The sequence below is a fragment of the Pezoporus flaviventris genome, unplaced genomic scaffold (assembly GCF_033815535.1).
Source record: "Pezoporus flaviventris isolate CSIRO_AGI_PZ_B2104156 unplaced genomic scaffold, CSIRO_AGI_Pfla_v1 ptg000023l, whole genome shotgun sequence".
Classification (NCBI taxonomy): Eukaryota; Metazoa; Chordata; class Aves; order Psittaciformes; family Psittacidae; genus Pezoporus; species Pezoporus flaviventris.
In genome coordinates this window covers 14,057,501-14,073,051 of record NW_026892571.1, presented here as the reverse complement: position 1 = coordinate 14,073,051, position 15,551 = coordinate 14,057,501, and the positions used below count along the sequence as shown (strand labels likewise).

Here is a 15,551-nt window from a genome sequence, read left to right as displayed (position 1 = left end):
ACTGAATCCTTTTAAAGTACAAAGGCTGTGTGGAAATCGTGAGAAACCACTGTGGCAGTGCAGCTGAGGGGCCTAAGCATGTTTGCAACAGGCACAAGATATTTAGCTATGCATGTTCTCACAAATGATGACACCACAGAGTCCTCTCGCAGCACGAGGATGTCATCTTGAACGTCTGCATCTCTTATCTTAAGAGACTGCAGTAGTCAAACCTGCTGTCTTTCAGAAGATTAGTGCTAAGTACTGACACAAGGTCTACAGGAAGAATTTGGGGGTGCTTACTGTGCCTGGCCTTGATGTGGCCTTGCCCTCAAAAACCTGTTCATACAGTGCAAGCTTGAGCTGAGACAAATATTGTCTATACAAGGCCTTGACAAGAGCATTTTAATGCACCAAGTTCCTCAGGACTTTAGAAACGGGCGGGATTCAAATGCACTTGGGAACCGTAATTTGAAAATCATGAGTCTGTAGTAACCTGTATTGCATTGACTCTCTTCTCTAGCATTAGCAACGATGGCTTGCCAAGCCTTGGTTTTCAATCCTGCAGACTCACAACTGCAGTCTGGCTTCTTTTGCAAGCTGCAACTGAATTGAGGTTCTTTGATTACTAGACTCTTAACTGTTTAAAATGGTTTAATTTCTGCGATAGGGAGACAAATTCCAGATCACTTCCAGTGACAGCACAAAACTAAGGTTTCATTCACCTTTTATATGTTCACAATCCACTCCCACACAGGACCTGGCTGGTGCACACTCGTGCTTGGAGGTGATCTGACATGGTGTGAATGTAGCTTTTACTGTAGCAGTGTGCCATTTCTTTTCTTGTCCCCATCTCCTCTTTAAGAAACTGTGCAAAGCCAAACCACTGTTTTTCAGGGGCAAATGGGGCTGTGGAATGGGTGATGTATTTGTTTGGGGTTTCTTTTCCTCTTAGAAGGAAAACAACAGGGTGCAATTGATTTGCAAACTCAGAAGAAGAATGCTGGGAGTGGGAGGACAATCAATACTAGGCTTGACTGCTGCATTCCAATAGAGTATCTGCATGGCAATGAGTTGAGAGAAAAGTTTTCAATTAAGCAGCAAATGACTTGGTAACCAGACTCCTGCCACTTCAGCAGCAAGATGCCAGATAGTGCAATACACTGATTTCTTATTAACTGTAGACTGGAGGAAGTATATGGAAGTGGAAAAGTTGGGGGGGGGGGAGGAGGCAGTACAAATCTAATGAGCATTAAGTGCAACAAGATAATTAGAAACTGCAATTTCCCTGGCATTCATTTTAAAAGTAAAAATTGGTGCTCATCCTTCCTGTAAATTCAGTGTTAAAGGCTGTGCTGAATAGGCTCCCTCCAGTCCCAATGAGTCTGATGTTTCTTGGGTGCCATTTTCTGATTGTTTCTGCATTGAAGCTGTAAGTGAATGAATTTCATGGTCTCAGTTCCTATGTGAAAGTACATATTTGGATAAATGGATCCTATAAGCATCTGGGAGAGGACCACTCTCTCGCAGCCCCACTGCTTTCTGCATATTCACACCCATCCCTTGAACAGTTTCTGTGAGCACCTTTAGGAATATGCTGCGACTGTGGTTTCCTCTCTCCTGGTGCATGTTTTGGAAGCTCTGGCTGCTGTGTGTTTTTACTGTGACCTAGGAATGATGAGTTCAGAATTTCTTCCAGTTTCTATTTAGCTAGTAAATGTTTTCCTTAAACTAGCAGTTTAGTTCCCCCCTAGATTTAACAAGAAAAGGCAATAAAGCAGGGGATGAGGGCATAGTAAAGCCTTTCCAGCAGCAGGCAGAGGTACCTACTCTCTAGCTCAGAAGTAAGAGTAGGAAATGCTGCAGGGAGGCTGTCCACCACTATGCTTTGGAGGGAACGGATTACATCTAGCACAGCCCTGAAATGTTCACTCTGGCTGTGACAACTGAGCTTTGCTACAGCAGCTTAGGTCAGGCAGCACCCAAAAAAGCTATCAGCTACTGCTCTCTTACAGCAGGTTAAGACAAACCTGAATGTGCTGCCTTGGGAGCTTTCTGGGATTTTCTACATCCCTTAGCTCTTACAGAAGCACCTTTGAACTTCCCATAGAAGTGTTCATCTCCTGGCCCAGCAGAGACAAGGGAAATTATTTGCAGTAGGAGAGAATTGGAACTTTAGGGTGAGTTGTTGTGCTTTTCAGAGAGAAAATTTGTTCTCTGAATAAGCAAAAGGATGCAAAACATGTAACAAAACCACTGAGGATGTAGTTTGCATTGGTGCAAGAGTGTTGTCTGAGCCAAGAGCCTCTTGGTGCATTTTAATAACAGCCATACAGCGGCTTATCTTATTTATGCTGGTGTAATTCCTAGTGGATCTGGCAGAGAAAGTGCTATCAGGCAATCATCACAGCAACAACAATGGGAAGGATCTCTTCAAAGGGTCGATGAACTATCATAATCTTCTGTGGTATTAATGCTGGCACAAAGGCAGGCACCACTGAGCCTCTAGGAGCTCCAGCCCACTAACAGGCATGTGAATGTGAAAGCTAGTGGAGATGAACACCCCAGGTACTCGGAACTGCTTTCCTTAAAATGGAGAAGTCAAGCTTTGCAGGTCATTTATTACTGGTTTCTCCCACCCTATAGAGGCACTGTTTATTTTTGCCTCAGCTAAACAGACTTGTTATTCTTATTACAAGTTATTTGGTTTAGAAAGTAGCTCTTCTGCAGTGTGGACATGTCGGTTTGCTTGGTTCCCAGCTCTCCAGTTGGCTGTTTGTGCCTCCTTCCCCTATTTGTATGGCTCCTGTGCAACATTTTCATGCCTTTTTTTTTGCTGTGCCCATGGTTGTCCATTTACTTAAGCCAAACATCACAAACTGCCCTGTTCTGGTGGAATGCTGATACTGAGACATACTAATTCCTCTTCCTTTTCAAAGGGGAATGATGAAGCAATTTAATTAGCACAGGGCCTCTATTCCCCTGTCAAATAATTTAAATTGTTAATCATTAATTCTGAGGGTGAAAAATAATGTCTGGCAGCAGAAGCACAAACTGTTGGAAAACAAGTGTTTGCAGAGGAAATGTTTCTCTGCAAAGTGTGGAAGGCTCAGGTCCCTGTGAAGGTAAACTGATGCAGCATCAGTGCCTTGAGAACAGCACTGAGTTATTCCTGTGCTTAGGTTCTTTGTATGTTGGGAAATAGATACCTGATTGCTTTACCCTCGTTCAGTGCTGCTCAGCAAAGGTTTCTGGAGTGGTTTATTTATTTTTGAAACACAATTCAAGCAAAAAGCTTGGTAGGAATGTGTTGGGAGTTGCATTCTTCAAGTGTGATGTTTTCTGTGAGCAGGTATCCCAGGAGAGAGGGTTAACCATCAGGCCTTTGAGGTAGGCTGAGGGAACTGGCATAACTGTTTCTCTCATTACCCTCAAAGCCAGGCTAGAGCAGCATGAGATCCTGGGGACACAAGAGAATTAATCAACTTGGAGCCTGCTGGAGTCACTAAAACCGAGAGGTTTTGGTGTAGTCACAAAGAGTACATCTGATGGCTGGGTGTAGAAAGGCAGTGTTGTCCACGACTGATGAGTGTTAACCATGATAACTCTCCACTCTTCCTGATCATCTCCCTGGTTGCTGAGATGGTGCCTCTTGGGCATGGAACCCCCTGAGCAGGGAATGGAGCTCAGCAGAGCCCGCTCTGGATTTAGCTGCTGCTGATACTGCCTGTCTCCATCTTGTCCTCGGCAGGCAGAAAGAGGGAGGAGGGACAGATGAGAGATGCTCCAAGGGAAAGGGGCAGCTCTAAACTCTGTGTGCAGGCTGTTATTTCTGACTGCACATCGTGTTATCTGGAGGGAAATGCTGTCAGACTCCAGCCTGGGAAGGCTTGGCACAGACTGCATGCGGCCTTTTTTAAATGATTAGATTTACTATCAAAATTAATAGCACAATCAATATTGATACACAGTTCAATTAAAAAGGATGAAACTCATTGTCTGTATGTTTTTCTGTCACATCTGAATTCCTGTCCTACAGTGGTAGAGGTGGACAGCATAAAGAGTGGAAGTGTATGGGGAGAAGAGAGCTCTGATACTTAATTTTTGGCCTGTCATGGTGCAGAGTAAGAGCTCTGAATGTTTAAGATGTGCTGGTTGCACAGAACTGATTGCAATCCATGTGGTCATGCTCAACTGCTGGTAATTACTGTCCCTGCAGTGTGGTTATGGGGTGTGCTACAGGGGTGGATTTGCAGAACAGATTCTCAAAGGTGGGGAGGACACTTGGATTTGGTTGTTTTCTTAATTCATCTGAGATCTTATGCAGCAAGGTGCATGGAGCAGAGCTGGGTGTTGGGATAGGATAGGAAAATAATCAGTTACAGTGAAGCTGGTGAAATATGGACTCTGAGAACCTGCGAGAAAGCGATCTTGCTCTGATAAAGAAATGGGCAATAAGCTGTGATTTATCTCTATTCATGGCGGGAGCAGAGGGATGGGAAAGGAAAAGTAGGCTTGTTAACGTTGCTGTCTCTGTCCTGGCTGGTTGTGCTCTGTTGCTGTGAGCTGCTTAAACCAATTCTAGCTTTTGCACCAGAAGTAACTGCATTGCAGTAGTGGCAGAATGTAATCAGTTAATGTTTTAACCCAAAGGATCCTGAAACACTCTGAGATCCTGCACAAACATGCTACTGCTTGTCCCTGTGGCTGTACAAGAGGAGAGGAGCCGAGAGGTGCTTTTCCATGAGCCTTGGGGAATTAACCCTCTGTGGTTATTCCCATCCAGAGAAAGCTTCAGCAACCTCACTGGAGTGAGGGGGAAAAAACTTCTGCTTCAGACTGCAGTATTCTGGTGTCTGTTCCACTGTCACGTTCCTGCAGCCCATGGATCCTATGCCATATGGCAAAACACCCTGTCCAGAACTATAAAACATCCCAATTACACTGATTAACTCTATGGAAAGACACCAGCACTTGGAACAATTGCTGACGCTGCCTGAACAGAGCAATAAGAAAATAATAAATGACTAGACAGCTGGGGATGGGGGGGAGAAATCTGCCCATTTTGGATAGCTGAGATGGGAAGAGCACAGGGAGACCAACAGATTGCATGGGAATAGTGCTCAGTTTCTTGCAAGATTCTGCTTTTACAAGGACTGTTGTTTAAAACTCTCTTATGGTGCATGGTCACTCTTGCTTATTGCATGCTTACAAAGGAGTGTGTCTTAAACCCCTTTTTGAGCTGCAGGCATTCTCTAGCATCATTCCCAACTAATCCCTCTTCCAGAAGCATCTACAGCTCTTGGAGCACAAGTTGTGACTTTCTGGAGAGGTATGATCCTCAGCCACTGAGACAGGTTTGAAAACAACTTACACAGTAGAGAAACAAAAGTCAATGTTCAGGTTTTAATCACTTTGAAATAAACCCAGCAAACACCAGTGTTGACTCTTACATGTGCATATACTGAAGGGTTTAAAAAGAAAAAAGTTATAAATGCATTTTTCATTGGAAAAAACAAAGGAGAAAAATCCCTACAAAGACAAAGGCGTGTGTCTAGTGTCACACATGCTGAATATTCCCTTTAAAGTCAAGGGGTCTAATCAGATATTTAAAGTTGTGTATAAACAGCCTTACTGAATGCAGTAAACAAAGGGAGGGGGAAATCTCTTTGTTGATGAGGTTTCTTATTCAAGGGAGTAATATTCTCTTCACTGATGTGTTCTTGATTTAGTGCTTGGACGGAGAGCTGCGTTGGGAACCTCAATTGACGTCAGGAGGTTTTTAGATCACAGACCAGACAAGTGTCAGAGCTCTGAGAGATCGTGGATCCTCTTCTATCTATAGCTCTGCAGTTGCACTATCAGTCGTGTTTTCATCAGCTTAAATAACTTGCTGCAGCAGCTCTTTAAAAATTAGTTTTTAGTTTAAGGATTTATGTTGCTTGTTAAGATTGGCTATGAATATTGTAACTGCTTCTTTCTTTCTTGATAAATCAGAGGTTGTATGGATAGAATTCTTTTCTGACAGCTAGAACATGCAGTGCAGTGTGGCTGTGGGGTTTATTTTATGGAACTTTTTGCTGCAGATCCTTTGAAAGGCATCCTGAGTTAATGCGCGCACAATCTGCCTACAAAATTGTGTGTCCCACAGTAAAACTGAGGTTCCTTGTGTGTATTTTGTGCTGTGTAAAATGATACTTTTTGATGGAATTAGTTATCATTTCAAGACAAATACCCTGCTGGAGATGTATGCTCCCTCTGTGCTGTCTGATTCTGGGTGTTATCAGTTCATTTGTGAACTACAATGAAATGGCTAAACTCTCTCTCCCCTGGCCAGGATGACTTCTCTGTCCCACCCCAGCTGCCCTCTGACTTTAATTTCTTCAGCTCCCTGACAAAACCCCTATTTCCTCAGCCCTGTCAGTGCTGCAGGGCCCATGTTGATGCGTTAGAGAAGGTTGTTTGATGAAGCTTGTTCTTTGTCAGCCATGCTGCTGGGAGATGATTTCTAAGCCCATAGCTCCATGTCAGGGTGCGATGGATGGGGCTGGAAGCTGGAGAATGCTTGCCATTCTCAGGTACATGGGGTGGCATTAGAGGTGGGATGCACGCATTTTGGTCTGTAAATCAGATCTTGGGAGCTCTGGTGAGGGGAAATTTCTGTATGTGTGGATATGCCAGGAACTATTGCCCTGCTCAGGAAGTGCTTCCTGAGGGTGAAAACACTGAGGGTGAAGAAAGGGATAATACTGTAAAGATACCTCATGAAAAAGTCACTTTTTGTCCACAGCCTTTGTGGTTTTTACAAGACAAGAATAGGCTGCCTCACCTGGGGATTCAGAGCATTGAATCCCTAAATCCCAGCTGTGCTAATACATGCGGTGCACAGGTCCTGATGGAATGGGGGCCTTGGCCCATCTTGCATAGGGTTTTTTTTTTGGCACCAACAAGAACATTTGGAGTTAAGGATACTTTTAAAGGGTGCTGATAACAGCTGACCCTCATGCTTTTCAGGCTTTGTAACTGCACCATTAGAATGGGGAAGAGGGATTTTTGCTTGGAGCTTTGTACAAAGCATCTTCTTACTTGCATCATCTAAAATACGGGAAAAATACAAAGAAAATGGAGTAAAAGAGAGAAGTCACGATTTCTGTTGTATTTTCTGCATGATTCCTGGCTCAGCTCCATCTTGCTGCTGAACCAGGCGCATGCGATAATGGTCCTACCCACCGTCGATCCCACTTCTGTTGCTGTTGGTTTTGATTTTGTTATTGACTTGTATGTTTGCTCCAGCCCTGCTGGGGCTGGGGGGCAGGATCCGCATGCTGGGTGGGTGGCTGCAGAGACAGGCATCTCTTGCAGGGCAGGCTTGTGAGGGGAGCTGCTCTCGGCAGCTTTCAGCTGAAGGCAGTGTGTGAGATGATTGATGGCACTGCAAGCCCTGCCATTCCATGCATGCGACACTCCTTGCCTTGGCAACCTTTTGGTAGTGTTTTCCTTCCTCACCCACCCTGTAATGAAGCACTGATAAAAACAAGAGAGTTCCCTGGCTGTCTGCTGAGGCATTTGGGTGTTCTATCCCTTTTTTTGCTTTCTATTTTTTAACTTGGCAGGCTATGAGCCACAGTGGAAAGCTGAAGAAGGAGAAATCAAAAGGAAAGCAGGTGCAATAGTGTGTTCTTTTCTTTCCTCCTCCCTCTCAAAATCCAAATTTCATGGGGTTTAGTAAATTAAGATTTCTCCTGTTTTTCTCGGCTGACACTTAGATCCAGCAGAGAGGTATTTACAGGATGCCAACTGTGTCTATGTACCAGGCAGATGTGGTGCAGCCCCCACACCAGCAGCTTACTGTGGTGCATTATATGGATTAAATAATTGTCCTTATAATGGGGACCGCTCAGCGCGTGTAAAGGATGGGTGCATCTGTCTCCGTCTATTTCTGCTCTCTGCAGGCCCTCTCTGGGCTTTGGCCTTACTGACGGAACAAAAGCTATATTTTGGTTGAGTTTCTGTGCATCAGTATCTTGAAGTATCAGAGATTTAGGAGTAGCCTGGAGGTGTGTATCTGATCTATAACACCAGTGAGATCAAAGCATGCAGACCACCAGGACCAGATCAGCTAGACTGTATCAGCAGTTTCCCAAGAGATCAAGGGAGAAACATAATTGTGAACAAACTGTTCATCTTTGCTAAGAAATAGCAATGCAAACCACCTCCCTTTGAGGGAAATGGTTTCTGTTGTCTGACTTTATAAATGCAAACATAAATTTTTTTTGGACAATTTGAGGCAAGGGTGAGAAACAGAAGAGGTGTTGGGTTTGGTTTTTTTCTTCCCTGTATAAGGGGACCTGACCTGCTGAAAGAGCAATATTTTATGCTGAGTGCAATGTAAAAGTTGCTCTTTTCTGGGCTGTGCAAGTAGGTCTAGAAGTCAGCAGTCAGACAGTCTGGTGTTGAGTTGTCTGGTCATGGCTGCTAACAACCTTTCCAGTGTCTTGCATTGAAGCAGCGGCAGCAATTCCTGCTTCTCTCTCTCCTTCCTTTTTGCTTCATTTATCCCAATTCTTATTTTTCTCCAAACTGAAATGATCACAAGTGCTTGGAATGACTTTCAATCAACAAATTGAATCCAGTTATAGTGGCGAGGGTGTGCTGGAATGATACTGGAAGCATGTGAAAGAATATGATGACCCATTTTTACTGAAGGGTGTGAGGTGCACAGGTGTAACCATCCTTCATAATGATAGAAATCATTCTGCTTTTGCTGACAGATAAAGGTCAATAGAAAGTATGCAAGGTAATGATAGTGAAAGGGTAATTTACTGGAAATAGTGAAACCCTCATTTAATGTGCCTCAACAGTGAGAGCTGATACAGGCAAATAAAACAGATAGAAGTCAAAACACATTATCAGCCTGTCTGTCGTCTTTATACTTGTAGTCACTTTAGGATTCCTGGAAATGTGGCAGGTTATAGAAAACAAGCAAGTGAAACAGTGAATAGATTTTAGGTGATTTGACATATTTAAATGTTGTGGGTTTGATTTGGATGTTGTCCTTTTTTAGGTATGATTATTTATTTTTTTCAAACCCTTGTCTTTCATCAGTACCTAAATAGCAATTATAATCATTAGGTGATGTAACATCTTGTTCTCAGCACTGAAATTTGGAGAGCCCTTTTAACCTGCATGCTAGGACGAAATGAGAACAGACTTCTCTGCTGGTTTTCTATCACAAATGAATGATCACTGGTTGGTGCTGAGATAATAAAGTCATCTAATTTGGGGCATTGATTAACATCTGAATTCAGGTGTTGGGATCCTTTTCTACCCAGGTCAGCTCACGAGGATTTGGTAAGATGAATTTCATAAGCCGCCGAGGGAAAGTGTTTGCCCAAGACCAGGGAAACTGCAGTGTACTGTTGCTTACCAGTGCTTTCCTTTTTGACTTCAATCTCTTAGTCAGTAGCAGAATAAACTTCTTAGACTTTAGATTGCGCTATTTAATCTGAGGCACTTAAAACAGAGTCAATGGGCCCTTTGCTACTGACTTGCTTCATACATCAGGGTGTCCAACACCTCTTTCATGGGAGAAGAGGAATGGGGGGGGGGGGGGGGGGGGAGTTTTCCTGCTTAAGTTCTTGTTCTTGAAGGAAGCCTCTGCAGACAATTCATATGATTACGTAATAATTCATATGAGCTTACAGCTAAGGATGGGACCCTACTATTCCCTCTACGTATTGTTCTCTTTCCAGAAGCGGCTTCCTTCAGGTATTTGAACAGTAAATATGTGTTCTGCCAGTGGGACTTGCTGCAGTATAAGCTACTATTCAGTGGGAATCAAGGTAGAAAAACAGTCTGTATTACCTAAAATCTGCACAGCAACACTGCCTTGGAGACAAAGGGTATTTTGTTAGTGCATATGAGAAATGGCATCGTTATTTGTGATGTTTTTAAACAAGGTGATTATCTATGGGTTTCCTGCTCCTTGGACTCAGGGTAACGTGGGGAAATGCTTTTTGCCTAAACATCTGTGGAGCCTTTCTTTTGTTTGGATCTATCCAAGTTACAGGTCTGGAGGCAGGCAGTGGTTTAGAAAGGAGGGTTAAGATTAGACTGTGTTAGAAAATGTCTTGCATATTTTAGATTGCTTTATTTTAATTGCCTTACATGCAAATGAGTTGTTTATGGAAGGATGGAAGTGTGTACCAAAGTCCCTGCAGAAGGCAGAATCCCAAACATTTTGTGCTTCTACTGGGATGTGACAAAATTAATTTTTCTTTGTGGAATGATTTAATGATGATTTTTAGTTAGAATTGTCTACTTCATCATGTTATCAAGCCTTGAATATGAAACCCTTTTACCAGGGTCTCTAATAGGGCTGTTACAGGTTGCAGACCAAAGAAGCTGAAGAGTGTCCTTACAGCTAGCTAGTCCAAGCCTTTGCTATTTTGTGGAGGAGCTGACAGACTCAGCAGAGGCCCAACAGGTCAAAAGGCACAACTTGCAGTAGCTTTTAGTTCCTGTAAGGAAAATATTCTTTAACTGTGGAGAATATCTGCTACTTTGCTTAGCTTTTGGCTCTGAATGTCTCTTATTAGTGCTTTGTTCACAGGTACCTCTAATGTTGTCTAACACTGCAGACCGTAGCAGAAAGTTTAGAGATAACATGCACTTTATTTGCAAGGGCCTGAAATCAGCAGCTTTCCCATCACCTGCTTGTCAAATCTTTTTATGGAAAGACAGACACTTTTTCCTAAAAGTTAAGGTGGCATATAAACAATGGCATCTTACCGTTTTAAAAACGGGAATTAAGTAGCCCTCTTACTGACAGGAGGGAATATGAAAATGCCAGTCTGAGCATTCCAATGAGGTCTGAGGCTGGCAGCAACTTCTAGCTTCTGAGTCACTTGGAGCAGTAGCCTTGAATCACTACTCCTGGCTGACAGATTGCTGTTCAGGAGGGGCCAACTCTGATCTTGATTTGGTGAAGGTCATGCTGCTGATTCCTGATATATAGGAGTGCAATTAGGACAAGAATCAGACCCAAGCAAATTCAAAGCCTCACAAGACATGCTTTACTTGGGTGAGATTCCAGTTCTTGGCTATCTTTTATCTCCTAACTTGTACAAGGTGTATTCCTACCCCCAGGCTTATGCAGTGGTGTTTCTGGACCACTACAGCTGTTAAAATGTGATGGTACAACAGAAAACCCAGGCAAGATCATCACAGGGTAGGGATAGCTTTTGTTCCTGCATGAAGGAATTCTCAGCTGAAACAGGGTATGAACATGCAGTGTATGTAGTTAGACTTTGGGAAAATGTTTGTATGTCTCCACAGATAGAAGCAGGACATCTGGAAGTCCCTGTGTAAACAATGTACAAGCTATTTTTATTCTGAAGAAAGCATTTTGCCTTGCATAGATATGTGCCAGCAAAGGCTGGTCAAGCAGCCTGTCAGAAGATGCTTCATCTCCCACCCAAACCCAGTTTCCATCCTGCCTCTATACAGGGTCTTAGTAAATGTCTTCATCACAGCTAAGTGACTGCAGTCTGAGAAAGCAGGTAGCAAAATGGGAAATGCTCTTCCATAAGTAAAGGTATGTCAGAATGAGCCTCTTGGTGCAAATGCCTTCTAAAACACACCAACTGTAACAAACAAATATATTGATAATGCCATAATATTTGCATTCACTGACCAACCATTATTCTTTCCCATAAGGTCTTTTTTTATAAAAACCTGGTGAAGGACATTTTTTTTAAAGCAACAGATCTAGTCATTTCCTATATTAGCTGTATCTAATTTTCTGTTGGGACTTTGGGTTTCCCTTTATTTTTGTGATGTATGTGCTAAAATGTAATGGATTCTCTTTCCATAATATTTTTGACAGGCTGACAATAGTGTGATACACACCATAATTTAAAGCAATGCAGGCTTTTATTGTGGGTTATTGGATTATCAGATTGTGTGACTTTTATTTATTTATTTTTTAAGTGTTATATGATTGAGTGCAGGAGGAATTGGCACACTAAATTTATGAATGACTGTTAATGAATAAACTTCTTACTGAAACTGAAATAGCAAAGCTATTCCTGGACCAGAAAGGCTGGTAGATTTTTTTTGGCCTGTTATAAACTGAACACACAACACAAAGTGGGAGTAAAAAGAAAAACATTGCTTAGTCAGTTCTGAACAGGAATTATTGCTTTGGGTTTTTTGGTTGTTTTCTTCTTTTTTTCTTTGTTTGGAAAATAATTGCAAAATAGAAAACAATTTGGTTTCAACTTCTCCCTACAACTGAATTCAAGCATTTTCAAATTTTCTTAATTTGAGGAAAATTATTCTTCCAGAAATAGCTTTTATATTCAATATAACATAATTGTATATAGCCCATGTATGTATAGGTATACAATTTGTAACAGTATAAATATCAAAATTAGAACCTGAAGTGACTGGTTTACCAAGATTTTGAATGCCCAGGATTTAAACTGATGTGCTGAGAATCTGCAAGTGCTCACATGTGTTGTGGTGCATAAGCGTGCATCATAGAACGGGATCAGCAAGATAAGTGTCAATCAATTTCCCTTGTTAAGGCAGTTCAGAGGAAAGCCAGACAGATGCTTTAGTACTAGGGCCATAGGAAACTCAAGCCTGGAAATGCCCCTTATTTTCATTATTTTCCTTTTGCCTTTTAGCTTATTTATGGACAACATTCCAGAGCATTTGTTTGTTTAATCTTGTTTCTTAATCTCTCTGCTTCAACATTCTTTAGAGAGTTTAATGCACATACGTATGCTTCCTAATAGTCCACCCCACTGTATTGTGCAGTGCTGCTGTACAGTTGTGGCTGACTAAAATGGGAAAGGATGGCTCTGAACTATTGGGTGTTGTGCATTGTTTTTCAGATACTGGTGACTTTAGCAATTTCTAGAACTTCTTTCTGGTTTACCTAACAGATAAACATCTAAATGCTTTGAATTCATGTCACAATCTTGCTATCTTTGATTTTTCTGCAGAATTATGAAAAAAGTAGGGGTATCTTAATTTTTATGCCTGAAAAGACTTTGGTGTTCAAAAGGAAAGAGACTGCTAGATAGAAAAGTCTGATCAGTATCAGCAGGTATGCTGCTATGTTTCATAAAACAGTAAGCATTGTAGCAGTGATGCTGGTGTAAATAATGTTTGCTCTTTTTCATTAAAATATGAGACTTTGATATAAATACAGAAATGCAGAAATAAGAGCCATGCCACTGAAATAAGTCAAAGACTGAGCAAGTTCAGGTCATGAAAGAAGGCTTTTTCCAATTGCATGTATCTGGCATCTAACACTTGCTACAACAGGCTCCATTATTCATGCAAAGACAGAAGAGCTTCTAACTTCCAATAGTGGGTGGTTTTGGTTTTTTTTTGTCCATTTAATAATAGCAGTTCAGGGAGAAATGGACCAGAAACATTCTTTAAGAATAAACCTGCTCTGCTTCTACCTTAGACTTAATGGGAAACTGAACATATGTAAAGCGGAATCAATGTACAGCTAGGTGATTGATTGATGGATATAATTGCAAAAAGCTTCCCACATCCCCTTTGGCTTTCATTTAGAGTCTGTAAGGAAAAGATGTTGAAAACAGCATGAAAGGAAAAAAGTTGGGAAGAAATAATTTCCTTGCTTAATGTGACTTTCAGCACAGCAAACTGAAGAGATAGGGTGAGCCCTCTTTGAAAAGGAGTCCCACGATTTCTCAAGTGAACATACCTAAGCCGTGAAAGAATCCCACGGAACTCACCTTAACCTGCAACCTGAGGATGGGCAGGGGGCGAGGTGGGAATATTTACCCGGGCAAATTCAAGTGCAGCATTCCCAGCCGCCACTAGCTGTCACTTTGCAACCAGCCGGGGTCGGTGTTTTCAGCACTGCGGTTAGAGAGATTGCGGTGCTAATTAAACAGAGTAACCCCCAAAGCCGCGGAAAGTCCCGACCCCGGAGCTGTGTGATAGACAGCCTCGGGGAGGCGAAAAGGACCCTCAAGATAGGCAGAAAGCCCTGTCCTAAGCCTGAGGCTCTACCTAGGGTCTGTGCCCCGAGCTCGGGGTGGACACGGCAGTCCAGCCCGGCAGCGCCCGGTGCGCTCACACTTCTCCCGTGAAGCCGAGCCTTACCTGAAGAAAACGATAGTCTCCCACACGTAGACTCCGAGCGCGTTGACGTTGCACATTTTTCCAGCTCTCGCTGTGGTTTGTTTTGTACTCCGTGAGGGGTGGGCCGGTGGGGTTGGCCAATAAAGTAACCCGGCACTTGGGAGAATTGGTAGGGGAAGCGAGCCACCCCTCCCGAGGCAGGCTGGGCAGGGGAAGGCCAAGGGCTCTGCTCAGCACCTTGGGCAGTATCAGGGGAGGGCAGCTGAGATCAGGACCCTGGACAGCGTCTGCCGGGCGGCTTCGGTCAGGACCCTGGACAGCGGCGGTACGCCGCGCTCCGAGCCCGGCTGCTCGGCTCCAGCGCTGCCTCGGCTCGTCCCGCAGCTCCGGCGGTGCCCCCGCCACCGCCACTGCAGTGGTGCTCGGGGCCGGAGGACCAAGCTTCCCGCACTGAATTCTCCCTTCAGCGGGATCTGGCTCCGGACATCAGGCTGGCGAGAGGGAGTGATGCAGGGGGTGTAGGTTTGCCATCAGGGTGGCGGGGGGTAAAATGGGAAGGGGTGGGTGGACGACAACCCTTAACAACCCAAGGCTTTAATCTCCGCTGCTAGCCGGGGTGTCTTCCTAATTACATCCACAGGAATTTTTCAGTGTGGAGCCGTGCTGCAGTCCCGGTTGTGGCGCTTTCCTGCCCGCCGTTTGGCTTCTGTTGATTCCTGCTTCCTGGGCTATTTTCCTCCCGGATAAGTTATTGCTGCTGTAGGGTAGGTGTCCCATTGCTCAGGGCTAGAGCGGAGGGGAGCGAAGGGGAAGTTTCTTGGGAAGCACTCCCATTGTGCTCAGAAAGAAAGTGGCTCAGTGTCCTCCTAATGCATCTCATTTCCCCTCTGCCCTCTCTCCCTTGCCAGGACTCGCCAGATCTTGGGAGTTTCTTGCTGCATTAATTTACTAAACTAAAAAAAAAAAAAAAATTGGGGGGGGGAAGGAGGAGGAGGTGGAGAAGGGGGAAGGCAGAGGGGAGGGGGGAGCTCGATCTCTCCACCATCCCGAGGCCCTCCTCTTAGCTGTGCTCATTGGTCTCAGGGCTGAAAAAACTACTCTAGGACGCGGTTGGATAAACGCATGCTGTTCGGCAGCAGCTGTTAACCTTTAAAGCGCTGACACGTTTTGGTTTATTTCATTTTTTTTCCTACACGATTTGCTGTCTTTTTAAGAAGTCTCTGAAATTGTCTCCCTTGACAGGGCAAGCGTAGCCTGCCTTAAGTCTCCATCTCGTGGAAGATCTGCTTGGTTGGCAGTTGCTATTTGTTGCTGTTGGCTTTTAAGGAACATCTCTGGGTTGTTGGCTTTTTTTGTTTGTTTTGTGTTTGTGTGGTGATTTTTTGTTTTTGTTTTTTTTTTCTTTTCTTTGTTTTATTTGATTATTTTTGTTCCCTTTT

The 15,551-nt window shown here is 43.5% G+C and overlaps 1 protein-coding gene across 2 annotated transcripts in view; it reads right to left on the bottom strand.

Annotated features, from left to right (window-relative positions):
* The window catches only part of GLRA1 (glycine receptor alpha 1), a 36,752-nt gene extending 22,352 nt beyond the window's left edge, over positions 1-14,400 (bottom strand). For both annotated transcript variants that reach the window (XM_061457240.1, XM_061457241.1), the window contains exon 1: positions 14,134-14,400. In XM_061457240.1, the coding sequence (XP_061313224.1) occupies positions 14,134-14,189 (56 nt within the window). In that variant the 5' untranslated portion in view covers positions 14,190-14,400. The remainder of the gene's footprint in view (positions 1-14,133) is intronic.
* Positions 14,401-15,551: the final 1,151 nt, after the last annotated feature.